At 34.9% G+C, this 13,167-nt stretch overlaps 3 protein-coding genes across 5 annotated transcripts in view; 2 read left to right on the plus strand and 1 right to left on the minus strand.

Moving 5' to 3' along the window:
* LOC128895469 (DNA polymerase epsilon catalytic subunit 1) lies at positions 1–8,929 on the plus strand. Its single transcript, XM_054158073.1, has 27 exons — positions 1–301; positions 368–488; positions 570–788; positions 859–1,091; positions 1,169–1,409; positions 1,497–1,813; positions 1,894–2,140; positions 2,205–2,757; positions 2,846–3,287; positions 3,353–3,590; positions 3,651–4,004; positions 4,072–4,286; positions 4,350–4,533; positions 4,606–5,151; positions 5,242–5,483; positions 5,558–5,762; positions 5,833–6,008; positions 6,086–6,255; positions 6,341–6,677; positions 6,753–6,942; positions 7,009–7,175; positions 7,253–7,541; positions 7,619–7,720; positions 7,791–8,062; positions 8,125–8,257; positions 8,328–8,539; positions 8,607–8,929. The coding sequence occupies exons 1-27, from the start codon at positions 216–218 to the stop codon at positions 8,914–8,916; spliced, it is 6,801 nt and encodes a 2,266-aa protein (XP_054014048.1). The 5' UTR covers positions 1–215; the 3' UTR covers positions 8,917–8,929.
* Positions 8,930–9,036: 107 nt separating this feature from the next.
* LOC128895500 (ATP synthase-coupling factor 6, mitochondrial) lies at positions 9,037–10,088 on the minus strand. Its single transcript, XM_054158138.1, has 4 exons — positions 9,955–10,088; positions 9,469–9,616; positions 9,260–9,390; positions 9,037–9,181 (listed from the first exon to the last, which is right to left on the minus strand). The coding sequence occupies exons 2-4, from the start codon at positions 9,609–9,611 to the stop codon at positions 9,147–9,149; spliced, it is 309 nt and encodes a 102-aa protein (XP_054014113.1). The 5' UTR covers positions 9,612–9,616; positions 9,955–10,088; the 3' UTR covers positions 9,037–9,146.
* A 390-nt stretch (positions 10,089–10,478) lies between these two features.
* The window catches only part of LOC128895478 (ETS-like protein pointed), a 179,340-nt gene continuing 176,651 nt past the window's right edge, over positions 10,479–13,167 (plus strand). For 2 of the 3 annotated variants that reach the window (XM_054158095.1, XM_054158101.1), the window contains exon 1: positions 10,479–10,664. The gene's annotated coding sequence lies outside the window, so the exon portion shown is untranslated. Of the gene's footprint in view, positions 10,665–12,222; positions 12,706–13,167 lie in introns of those variants that run through there. The other variant, XM_054158096.1, reaches the window with a different exon arrangement.

The raw sequence follows: 13,167 nt of genomic DNA on the forward strand, positions 1-13,167 counted from the left end.
TATAGTAACATAATATGATAGTACTGATAGGATCTACTGGCGCCGCCAATTTGGCGGGCAAATTACAACCTGTTCTTGTTGTGTTCGAAAACCGTTGTGCCTTCATACATAACAACAATTTTCGATAATATTCTTTACACTATTTGTTGATGTTTGCATTAGTTATTACAGGGGATAATACGAATTGTTATCTATGTGACTAACAATTACGCAACATGACAAGTTTGCAAAATACTGGAAGATATAGGGCTGATAGGTCAAGTCTAAAAAATGACCAGAGTCAGGAAGGAAAATCATCACGGTATAATATTTTTAATTTGAAATGTAAATTTCAATTTCATTGTATTGTTATTTTTATACTTTTTAGAGAGACCTCAGGAGGAAGATTAAAGGAAGTCAATGAAAATATTAGAATAGACGGTTTATATGGATTCCACAGGGTAGCCGATGTAAAAGAAAGAACAGGTTTTCTGATTAATATGCATGCAGTAAGTTAAAATATACTAAGTATCATTTAATCAAATCACTCGGTGGTATTGCTCTTTAAATTATATTAATATTTGTTACAGACAGAAATTATAGAAGATGATAAAAGATTGTTTAGTGGGGTAGATTATTATTTCCTAGAAGAAGATTGTACTAGATTTAAGATCTCGTATCCATATTGTCCATATTTTTATATTTTATGTAGAAAAGATTCGCACGAAGAAACCTCTACTGGTTTAAATAAAAAATATAGTGGCCTTATACAGAAAGTAGAAACGCTTTATAAGGAAGATCTTGACTTGGTATGATCTAATTGAAATGATTTGAAAAATGTTTAACAGGATAATGCGGTATTTTTATTCTTTTCCTTAGCCAAACCATTTGATTGGTCTAAAACAAAAATACATGAAACTATCTTTTGCCAATACTTTGGACTTGGCTAAAGTGAAACGAGATATCATGAAAGCTGTAAAAGCAAACAGAGAACGAGAAAAAAATCATACCTTCTACACAGATATGTTATCAAACGTGTTAAATCCTGATCAAGTAGTGGTAAATTCCAAAAGGCAAATTATAGATTTTATGGATAATATTCTTGACATAAGGTATGTTTCATAATATGATACTGTTTTGCATTTAATAATGTTTGTGCTCTTCTGTAAAGAGATATTTATTATTGTAGAGAATATGATGTACCACATCATGTACGAATCTCTATAGACAAGAAAATTTTTTGTGGTAGTTGGTACTCAGTAAAAACAAGAGGAAACGAAGTGCCAATTATTACAAAGAGGGAAGACATGATTGAACCTCCAGATCCCATTGTGCTGGCTTATGATATTGAAACTACAAAGCTTCCTTTAAAATTTCCTGATGCTAATACAGACCAAATCATGATGATATCATACATGATTGATGGACAAGTATTTATTTTTTCATAGAAGTATTATTGACAATTTAATATTTGACGTAAGACTATTACCTACTACACGCACCATATTTAATTTTAGGGCTATTTAATAACGAATAGAGAAATAATTTCAAGCGACATCGAAGATTTTGAGTATACCCCGAAACCGGAATTCGAGGGTCTTTTTACTGTTTTCAATGAACCTAATGAAAAAGCGACGATTAAAAAGTTTTTTGACCATATTAACGACATTCGACCACACATATTTGTAACATATAACGGTGATTTTTTCGATTGGCCATTTGTAGAAACCAGAGCAGCATTCCATAATATGGACATGAAGGATCGGATTGGTTTCTCAAAAAATCGCGATGGAGTTTATGCTTGTAGGCCAGCTATGCATATGGATTGCTTAAGGTATTACATGGTTTATGAAATTAATTTTGTTTTGAAAATCATACAAAGTATTGGTTTTAATTTTGAATTTTTAATAATAGTTGGGTAAGGCGCGATTCATACTTACCAGTTGGTTCTCAAAACCTGAAAGCTGTTGCAAAAGCTAAACTAAGATATGATCCAGTAGAACTGGATCCTGAAGATATGTGTAGATTAGCATCCGAGGAACCAGCAACTCTTGCAAACTATTCAGTCTCTGATGCAGTTGCAACATATTATCTTTATTATAAATACGTTCACCCTTTTATATTTGCATTGTGCACTATCATTCCCATGGAACCAGACGAAGTAAGTTGTTCACGTAAAATGTAACGCGTAATGTACGATTAAAATGATGTTTATTCATGTACAGGTACTTAGGAAGGGATCCGGTACATTATGCGAATCTCTTTTGATGGTAGAAGCCTTTCGAGCTAATATTATATTTCCAAATAAACAAGAAACAGAGTTAAGCAAATTTACTAAAGATGGCCATTTACTGGATCAAGAAACATACGTAGGAGGACACGTGGAGGCCTTAGAGTCTGGGGTTTTCAGAGCTGATATTCCATGCCGTTTTAAGATAGAGACTAGTGCGGTAGATGAACTAATAAATGGCGTTGAGAATGCTCTGACGCATGCCATTCAAGAAGAAGAAAAAGTACCCATAGATATGGTCACGAACTTTAATGAAGTGGTTGAGGAAATCAAAGTTAAATTGGAGGCCCTGAGAAGTCAGCCTTTAAGATTAGAAAATCCTGTGATTTACCATTTAGATGTCGGTGCCATGTATCCAAACATTATTTTAACTAATCGTTTACAACCATCCGCGATGGTAAATGAAACCGTTTGCGCTGCGTGCGATTACAACAAACCAGCAGCTCTTTGTCAGAGGAACATGAAGTGGATGTGGAGAGGAGAATATTGTAAGACGAAGAAAAGACACTTGAAACACTTGAAAAGACATTAATAGGATTCACTATAGTAAACGTATACTTTTCTTTCAAATTTCAGTGGCTGCAAGCTTAAGCGAATACCAGAGAATACAACAACAGCTGGAAACCGAAAAGTTTCCACCGCAATTTCCTGGCGGTCCCCGTCGAGCTTATCATGAATTGTCTCATGAAGAACAAGCTGCATACGAGAAAAAGAGACTTACGGAATATTGTAAAAAAGCATATAAGAAAGTTAAAGTTACAAGAACGGAGGAGAGAACACAAACGATTTGTCAGAAAGAGAATTCGTTTTACGTTGACACTGTCAGAGCGTTCAGAGATAGAAGATACGAATACAAAGCGCTTACTAAAGTTGCGAAGCAACAAGTAGCGGCAGCGGTAGCAAAGGGCGACGCGGGTGATATTAAATCGGCTAAGAGTCGAGAAGTACTCTATGATTCTTTGCAACTTGCCCACAAATGTATTTTAAATTCTTTCTATGGTTACGTTATGAGAAAGGGGTATGTATGCATTACACATTGATCCTCGCGTTTAGAACTATTGACGTGGTTTCTTCGTATTCCAGATCCCGATGGTTCAGTATGGAAATGGGCGGTATAGTATGTTACACAGGAGCACATATCATCATGAAAGCTAGAGAAATTATAGAAAAAGTTGGCCGTCCATTGGAATTAGATACCGATGGTATTTGGTGCGTATTGCCTGCATCTTTCCCCGATAACGTGGTCGTCCACACCACTCATCCAAAGAAGTCGAAGCTTGCAATATCTTATCCGAACGCTATCCTTAATTTTATGGTGAAGGTAAGCTAATCTTGGAATATCTAGTTCGTTTTAAACTATTCTCTGTGATTTTATTTGTAGGACCAATTCACTAATGACGTGTATCATGAACTTGTTAATCCTGAAAATTTAACATATAAAATTAGAAGCGAAAATTCTATATTTTTCGAAGTGGACGGTCCTTACTTGGCCATGGTACTGCCTGCCGCAAAAGAAGAAGGAAAAAAATTAAAGAAGCGATACGCGGTCTTTAATTTTGACGGCTCTTTGGCCGAATTGAAAGGATTTGAAGTGAAGAGAAGGGGTGAACTTCAATTGATCAAAATTTTCCAGACTTCTGTGTTTGAATCTTTCTTGAAGGGCAGCACGCTGGAAGAGTGCTACGCGTCAGTGGCTAAAGATGCAGATTATTGGCTCGATATTTTGTATAGCAAGGTGAATAAAAATATTCTTAATTGTGCCAAATTTGTTCTATTATTAACTGATTGTAAACAAAATTTAGTGTTCAGATATGCCGGATTCGGAACTATTCGAACTTATATCCGAAAATAAATCGATGTCGCGTAAACTAGAAGAGTACGGAGAGCAAAAGTCTACGTCCATTTCCACTGCTAAAAGACTGGCCGAGTTCTTAGGTGATCAAATGGTGAAAGATGCTGGTCTAGCATGTAAATACATCATTGCTAATAAACCTCAGGGTGCACCAGTTACGGAACGGTAATAATAAAAGTTCATTCTTTACGCTACATTATATTAAACCATGAATTTGTTACACTGCAGAGCAATACCATTAGCCATTTTTCAATCGGAACCAACTATAAGAAGGCATTATTTGCGTAAATGGTTAAAGGATCCTGGCTTACAAAGTGATGATATACGGCAAATTTTAGATTGGAGTTATTACATTGAAAGACTTGGAAATACTATTCAAAAGATTATCACCATTCCAGCGGCAATGCAAGGAGTACTTATTATTCTTCTTGTGTAAAATTACAATTATTAATTTTTTGTATTTACGTATATAGCTTTCTTCCAGCTTCACAATCCTGTACCTAGAGTAAAGCATCCAGACTGGCTGCACAAAAAAGTAATGGAGAAGAGCGCAACGCATAAACAGAAGAAAATAACAGATATATTTTCAGCAGCACCAAGAAATCAAGAATATAATAATGATGACCAAGAGCCGGGTCCATCTAGTTCTCGTGATATTGAAGATATAGCGGGCGGAGAACAGATATTTAAGCATCCAATGCCAGTCGTTAATAAAAGGAAAAGACAATTTTCAGATGAAAATAAAGACGATGACATCGATAAGAACTGGAAAGATGTTTTGGGTTCGCCACCATCAATGGGAACGACAATCGAAGAAAGGCTGAAGTGGTTAGAATTCCATAAACAAAAATGGGCCCATCAAGCTAAGCAAAGAGGCCAACGACAAAAAAATAAAAGAAGTAAAACATCAATGGACGACGACAATACTGCTAGTTGGGCCGTTAAAAGAAATACCAAAACAGCTACTTTAGGTGGTTTCTTGAGACAAGCTCAGAATAAATTGCTTACCAGGGCCTGGCAAATTATTCAAGTAAGAATGTGTTTATTAAGCGTATTACATTTCCATAGATGGGAAATGTATATATACACATCTATATAAATAATTCATTGTTTCGTTTAGATATCAGAAACAAAAGAGCCTGGCCTGTTTCGGTTGTGGGTATTGGTCGACCAAGATCTTCATCAGTTACGCCTCGTAGTGCCTCGTATATTTTACGTGAATACTCGTAAACCAAAACCTGATCCGGAACCTGGTAAAAAGGTGTCTTGGACGAAAAGCTCTAAAATTTTACCGCGATCACGACCTGTTCACAACTTATATCGATACTCAGTTCCAGAAGCGCAATATCTACAGCACAGTCAGTAAGTTACATTTATTAAATTTATTTTTAATTCTTATATTAAAATATTTTCTAACACATTTAATTTATTTAAAGAGAGCTTCTAGAAGATTTAAGTAAACCAGAAATTGAAGGAATTTATGAGACTCAAATGACATTAGAGTTTAGAGCTATTCTTCAGTTAGGGTGTATATGCACAGTAGATCGCAAGGCGGCACGTCATATAGCGGATGGTGCAGATACATTCAACTTAAATCAATTAGAATTTAAGAGTATCGCTATACAACCATACCTTAAGAATGTAATGTATTTTTATTTTCGTACTATATCGTGATTTAGAGATTGGAAAGAGAATGTCTCCTTTATCTTAGGTTCATGAAATTAATTACGTTTTCTTATATCATCATTGGAGTTCAAATCATCAAAGAGCATTGTGGGGACTTTTCCTAAATACGAGCAAGAGAGCTCATATATTTGTGTTAGACAAAGTTTCGTCGAACCAAATGGCTAATTTAAACACATTATACGTCGAAGAACGGAAGACAGCGTAAGATTGATGAATTCTATTATATATGAATAATACTTCTGCTATATTGATAATGTTATGAGTTGACTATTTGGTAGTGTATCAATGAGCGGGGAAGACAAAGTAAAGACTTTGCCGGAATCAATGCAATTCGTAATGAGATTTGAAACAAATTTTCAACAAGTATGTCGTGTTCTGCAAGCAGCTATAACTGCATATAAAAATGAAGGGCACGGTGCAACGATATTTATTACTCAAACTGCTCTCGGTAAATTTGAGTGGAACTCCACGCATCGTATTTTATAATTTGTGTAGTTTAAAAATAATTTTTTTATGTTGCTTTTTTGACATAGATAAAACAATATTACTGTCTCATATGCCATTACTCAACGATTTTCCAATGATTAATACTCATGTGCAAGATATTGAAGACTTATACAGTACACTGGAGTGGCAAAAAGTTGGTGCAAAAATAATGATACGTCACTATTTCAAGAGTCAACAAATTGTCGAATTGATGGCAGAACAATGTAGATATTTTCATGCGCCTATTGGAAATATTCCCGCAGATCCCACCCTCTTTGGTGCTGACTTATTTTATGCTAGAAACTTACAGAAAAGTAACTTTGTGTTATGGTGTTCTCCAACAGAGAAGCCAGATTTAGGAGGCAGTGAAAATGACGATAATAGGTAGTAATTATATTTGATTATATTTGAATCTATTACAAGTTTTTTTTCTTTTTTTTTTAATGGGATTTTTTGCAGACTATTGACAGACTTTGAAGAAAGTACACACTGTGCTGCAAATAATTCTGGCACATATTCCAGTATATGCATTGAATTAGAATTAGAAAGTTTAGCAGTGAATACGTTGTTACAATACCATCATATTCACGATGTCGATGGAACTAGCTCCTTTGTTGCATTTCATAATCAGCAACTAACGTCTGTTCAAGTAAGCAAAGCTCTTTTATCTAAGAGAAATTAAATGATATAATTCTATAAAACCACATTATCATAGGACATGGCAACAGGCGATCCTATGACAAGTGTAATTCCAAGTTACGATGAAACTGCACTTTGCAGTCCTGCATTTAAAGCATTGCGAAGTATGGTCAATGCATGGCTATTGGATATTTCGGTTTATAAGAATGTATTTGCAGATTATCAAATTATTCACTTCTATCGGTGATTATAGACCTACGAACTTTTTACGCTGCGTGCATATTACATTTATCGTTTATTATAAATTTGTATTTCTCCAGATGGTTGCGTTCGCCAAATGCTATACTTTACGATCCTGCTTTGAGGAGAACCTTACATTGTTACATGAAAAAATTATTCATACAATTATTGGCTGAATTTAAAACGCTGGGTTCTATTATCATCTTTGCGAATTTTAATAAAATCATTTTATGTACGAAAAAAAGAACAGTAAGTGATGCATTCAGTTACGTGGAATTCGTTGCACAAACAATACGTAATAAAGAAATCTTTCATGGTATTGAAATTAGTTTTGACCAGTGTTGGGAATATTTAATATGGCTTGATATGGTAAGTAACGCGATGTCATGTATATTATAATAAAAAATATTTGATTGTATAGCTAAAGATATTGTGGAAATTAATAGCATAATCACGGTGGCGTGCAAGGAAAATTACCAAATCATTTGAGAGAACATATAGATACTGTTGAAGAAGATGTCGAGGAGGGTGATGATAACGAAGAAACAGTAGGTATTCTCGTAATTGTTTTATGTTATTGGGTTACAATTTTCCTAATCAATGTTTATTTTTATTAAGCTCGGAATAGTAATGAAGTGGAATTTGATGGAATGTCTTCCCAAAGACGCTGGATGTCAATCGAGTTTTTGTGCCTTAATAGCAGGGTACATAAATGCGATTTATGAATTTATGTCTGAGAATGAAGAATTTAGTTCTAGTGCAAGACCTAGGAGAGTGTCAACTAGCTTAAGCCAAAGTATATCAGCGCAGTTGGGGTTGGGTTCACTGAAAAATACTGCGGATTTTGCAAAAACACTTATATCAGGAGACATGTCTCAAAAGCTTTTCCAGTGAGTGTTATTTCATTTTCTAAATAATAAATGTTTCTATGTTAATCTTGAATATGTTGCAGAATTGTTCAGAAAATATACAAGAAAATTCCGGAGAAAGTATTAACAGCCCAAGAATATCCAAACTTGGATTTGGATGGTAAAGAGAGTAAGAAAATTAATCCTGCTTTGGAGCTAGTTAAAGCAATATGCAAGGTACTTAAATGCAAATGGATTATATTAAATAATTGTATGTATTAAATATATATATTAAATATGATTGCAGGTTTTATCTCTAGATAAAGAAGTTGAAAACGAAGTATATACCATGAGAACAAATTTATTACGATTAATCAAAATTAGTGGTTATAGTGATGAATCCGAATGGAAAGACCCGTGTATATCGCTAATCTTACCAGAAATTATTTGTAAGTCGTGTAATCACACAAGAGATATTGATCTTTGTAAGGATAATATGTGTATTATGGAGAATAACAGGTATGTATTACCAAGCAATGTTTATTTAATACTTTGTGTATTTCACTTCATGATTCTATTTGTACAGATATATATGGAAATGTCCTGTTTGTAAAATGAGCTATGATAACGAAGAAATAGAGTTCCTTCTGACAGATGTGTTATATCGCAAGAATATGGGTTATATGTTACAAGATTTACAATGTCGAAAATGCCAAGAAATTAAAAGAGAAAATATGAATGACCTCTGTTCCTGTTCTGGGGATTTTAAAACTTTAATTTCCAGAAATGAAATAGTAAAGTTCGTTAAGTTATGCAAGTCCGTCGCTAGGAAGTGTAATATGGAAACGCTAATGGAAATAGTCGAAAGTACAAAACTTTTTCTAGATTCTAAATAGTTCTGAAAATCTTATATATTTTAACCTCTTGCTCATTTTAAATTAGTAAGTTGTTTTTTTTTTTGTTCCTAATTTAATGAATTAATTATTCTATATTAAGGATGATGTAATTTAATATACTTTCATTTATAATTTTACATATATTTGTATTTTTACAACTGATAACTTAATTTTAAATATAACAATTTGATTACAGATGTTCTAATTGCATATACAGTTTCATTAATCCATTAGTTTTTAATTGAACTGACATCTATCACTGGATCTGAAATTAAATTTTGTTTGTGTTTTAAACAATATACAATATATTGTTTTATGGTATTATTAATATTGGCATATGTACCTTTAAATTTGAAAGTAGGAAACTGTGACATTTGATTCCTGTCTGAACCACCATATTGTTTTGCAAGTCTCTCAAGTTCAGCTTGTCTTTCCTTCTCAATTTCAGGAGTGGGATCAACTAATTTTCCATTGCTAAATTTAATAATTTAATATTAAAGTTACATTTTACAGTTTGGCTTAACCAGTTTTTCGAAATCAGTAAGTACTTACGCGCTTTTCGATTTGTATTCACGAATTTTGTCGATAAATAGTTGCTGAATCGGATCACTAGCCTTTTGCAATGCTGGTGCAACAATGCCAATATTGCGCTTTAAAACCTTTGGTGCGCTAACAGCCAAACGCCTGGTAAGCATTTTGCCTAAAAAACAAATCAAATATAAATAATTCTAGTTCAGAATATAAAGAATAAATAATGACAAGTGACACAAGGAATATTGGGCTTACTAACTTTATAAAATAAGATTACATGGAATTACAGATTCAAATTCTTAAGTAAATAAAAAATTATAACAAATAATTTAATTCCTCTTACGTAATACAACATTATACAATACATAAATAGGTTATGTTCAGTTTGAAAAAGACGATATACAACACAATAAATTATAAACGGGAGACGTACAAATATTCACATTAATATCATTATATATATATAAATGTAAGTTGAAACCATTTTACCTAATACAAAATTCTTACCCTTTAATTAGTACACACTTGGACACAATTGCAATTCCTGGCAATACCAGTCAATAACAGCAACCGTAAAACATAGAATAGACTATAGAGTGATCACAAACTACGGTAAAAGTCACTTTTTATATGCCTCGTCGTGATTCGCCAAAATTCCAACGTACGTTCTAATTAATTTTAGATACTCTTTCCTGTTTTGAAATATTTAAAGGTAAATATTATTAAAAATCTTCAAGAAAAATATCAGTGAAAATATGAAATTATTAGTAAAAACTATCAATCATTCATTCTTGCAGCTACACGAGCTTCATGCTACATTCGCCCATGGCGCAACCCAGAGAATCTGCGCACCATCTATCTATTCGTATATCCCGGGTGTAAATGTCGCTCCAACGGAAAAAGCAAACGACGATAACGAATCACGACACGGAATGCGAACGATCACCACCGATTGGTCGTAGACACGTTTCTGTGAAGAGTGGGGAGGTAGAGCCCGCTCTTGGTTTCATTCATGAACGCCTGGGCCGCAGCCATAATACATTTGTAATCTGTATTGTGTACGGGTAGACCGCGTTAGTGCTGCCGATGTGCGTGCGCCTCACAGTCGTACACGTGATTTTTGTTTTGTGTTCGGTTCTCTTTTGGTGTTTTCCGTGTGCATTATCTGATCAATTGACATTGCTGCGTTCTTTACTGGATTTTACGTTGGAAAACAGGTAAGGGAACGCGTGGAAATACATTAACCTGCGCGCTTTCTGTGTGACTCAAGCGCGCGAACGCGAATTCTTCGAAACTTTTGTACGTGCGAAACCTTTGATTCGTGTTTTATTAATAAAAGAACGACGCGAAAGGGGGATACGAAATTACCAAGGCATAGGAGGCTCTTACGAAAGGGTAGACGTAGAGACAGCGAGAAAAGTGTACGCCTACGACATACGGTCAGGCCTATATTTGTTTTGACGGAGTGTTCATTGGCTACTTTGCATCCCACGGACGATCGGAACACTGACAAGATGAGTATTATAATACGAGATCTCAGTAAAGACTTGTCCGGTGTTTTTCTATCGTTCGTTGGTACCGGCTCCGATCAAAGCTAAACAAATTACTTGGTATTTAATTTCGTTCTCTAGAATCTCACCGAGTTGATGACGATCTTTGTGGTACACTGGAAACCATTATTTATACTATATGTATAAACAATCGTGTTGTCCTCTGTAAACACCTCGAATGTATCGGAAGTTTTAGTTTATCTTACGTCATGACATTTGCGATAGATACTTTGGTTTGATTTCAGATATACATATTTATCTAGAGAGGAGTCGATATATAATGCGTAGAAAATGCAATTCAGTTTTTGAAAACTCCATGGTTTATGAATACTGTGCTTAAAACTAGGTTCGTTTGCAATAGTACTCCAAAATCGATTTCTATGGGGATATTTCGAGGATTAATTCCCTTTCTCACGTATTGATCACATTATCGATCGTAAATATATCGAATGTCTGATAATCGTATCGCACTTCGCGTCACGTAAAATTTTCACTTTTATCGTTTCGAACCAACGCGCAACGTAGACGCCGTTCCCAGAATTTTTTAACGGTCATCTCTTCCGAGTAAGTGCATAGCGAAACCTTGCTTTTCATTTGATCAAAAATCGATGAACGAATTTGTTGCGATGATAACGAGTCGAGAAATACAATGAAATGCATTGTACGAGAGAATTTACTGTGTGGTTAACGAACGAATGCTCTACGTAACGCTTAGATAATGAGCTTTCATTGTAATCTTTCGCGTGTTTTCATCTCTACAATACGTACAATCAATACACAACAATATAAATCCATACAATCTAAATTATCGTTACGTCAGTGGACAGTACATAGTATTTCTTATTATACTCTCTTATTGTCGAGACTAAAAATGAACGCGTATAATCGCATCAAATGTATTTCAAAATACGTAGTATAACTTAAAAGACGGTTTCTTTAAGTTCCTTAATTTTTGTCTTTGAATTTTTTGTTTCACAAATTAATCTCAAAGAAATAATAGGAAATCGTGTACGACCTGAACTTGGCCACTTACGAAATAGTAGAACATAGTTGCCAACATATTCGAAACAATAAAAATAAACGATGTTGGTAAAACATGCGTTCAACTTAACGGTAGAATCGCGTTATACGTTGAATTTGATTTCAATATACAATATTTTACGTTTCGGTAAACATTTTCTGTCGGGTCTGGATTAAGTTTTTATTCGGTGTCTGTGTAACATATTTCGCCGGTAACGCGTGGAGGTAATATTTCTGTTGAACAGTATTTGATATACACGCCGAGACGAGAGAAAGACGGATACGTAAAGCGTTGGTTTAGTGGTGGGGAGTAGTAGGGGGGAGTGAGAGAAACAGTGCATTGGACACAGTGTACGTTAAATGTGCACGAGGGGATGAGATGGCTAGCCTGGCAATTTAAAAAAGGAACGCGATGCCCTCGGTGTTGGTGAGTCGAGTGGTTTTTGTACACTTTCTCGGATCTCTGAGAGTACGGCATGGCAACGTCGCGACCTACCATGCTTCCCTCGTTTGTCTTCTCGGCTGTTTCTTCTCTGCCAAAGACGCGACAAATATCAAAGGCCAGAAGACACCGCGATGACAAAGCTGCACGAACATTCTGACATCGAGATGGAAAGAATGGATGCTAGAAAGAGATGGCGAGAAAACGACAGATAAAGCGAAGAAGCATGCGTGCGAGAAAGATAAGGTAAAAAGCTGTTGATCGGTTTCGTGAGACAAGACGATTCGTGTATCGCCAAACGGTTTTTACATAAAAATGGGCGGAATTCAGTTACTAGGGGCCCGTATTCATAGTCGCGACTTAAGCATTGTCTTAAGAAGTTCTTGACTAAGTTCCCCTTATTGTAGTAAGCATTGCTTGAGTCGCTATGTATTCACAGTCAGCGAATAAGCTCGACTTATTGTTAGTTAAGAAACCGATGCTTAAGGTTTGCTTAGTTGAGCAAATGCTTTTAAGCAATGCTTGTTTGACGATCGGCTATTTCCGTCGATTTTCTATTGTAACAACCATATAAAATGATTCTTGAAAATCCAGCATTATTACCGTGAATTGAATTGAACATTTGTCCCGGTGGCTCTCCTCGACGAAATTTTATTAAATTAACTAACGGACCCTGTGAGTAATACCTACAAAAAAAATCTGGAATGA

The sequence above is a fragment of the Hylaeus anthracinus genome, unplaced genomic scaffold (assembly GCF_026225885.1).
Source record: "Hylaeus anthracinus isolate JK02 unplaced genomic scaffold, UHH_iyHylAnth1.0_haploid 5, whole genome shotgun sequence".
Classification (NCBI taxonomy): Eukaryota; Metazoa; Arthropoda; class Insecta; order Hymenoptera; family Colletidae; genus Hylaeus; species Hylaeus anthracinus.

Bases quoted from the DNA above. Each gene is read 5' to 3' on its own strand.
- LOC128895469 (XM_054158073.1), top strand. From the start codon at position 216: ATGACAAGTTTGCAAAATACTGGAAGATATAGGGCTGATAGGTCAAGT. The intron at 2,141-2,204 runs GTAAGTTGTTCA...ATTCATGTACAG, and splicing joins TTCCCATGGAACCAGACGAA to GTACTTAGGAAGGGATCCGG. The intron at 7,721-7,790 runs GTAGGTATTCTC...ATTTTTATTAAG, and splicing joins GTGATGATAACGAAGAAACA to CTCGGAATAGTAATGAAGTG.
- LOC128895500 (XM_054158138.1), bottom strand. From the start codon at position 9,611: ATGCTTACCAGGCGTTTGGCTGTTAGCGCACCAAAGGTTTTAAAGCGC. The intron at 9,391-9,468 runs GTAAGTACTTAC...TATTAAATTTAG, and splicing joins GAATACAAATCGAAAAGCGC to CAATGGAAAATTAGTTGATC. The intron at 9,182-9,259 runs GTACATATGCCA...ATTTAATTTCAG, and splicing joins TCCTACTTTCAAATTTAAAG to ATCCAGTGATAGATGTCAGT.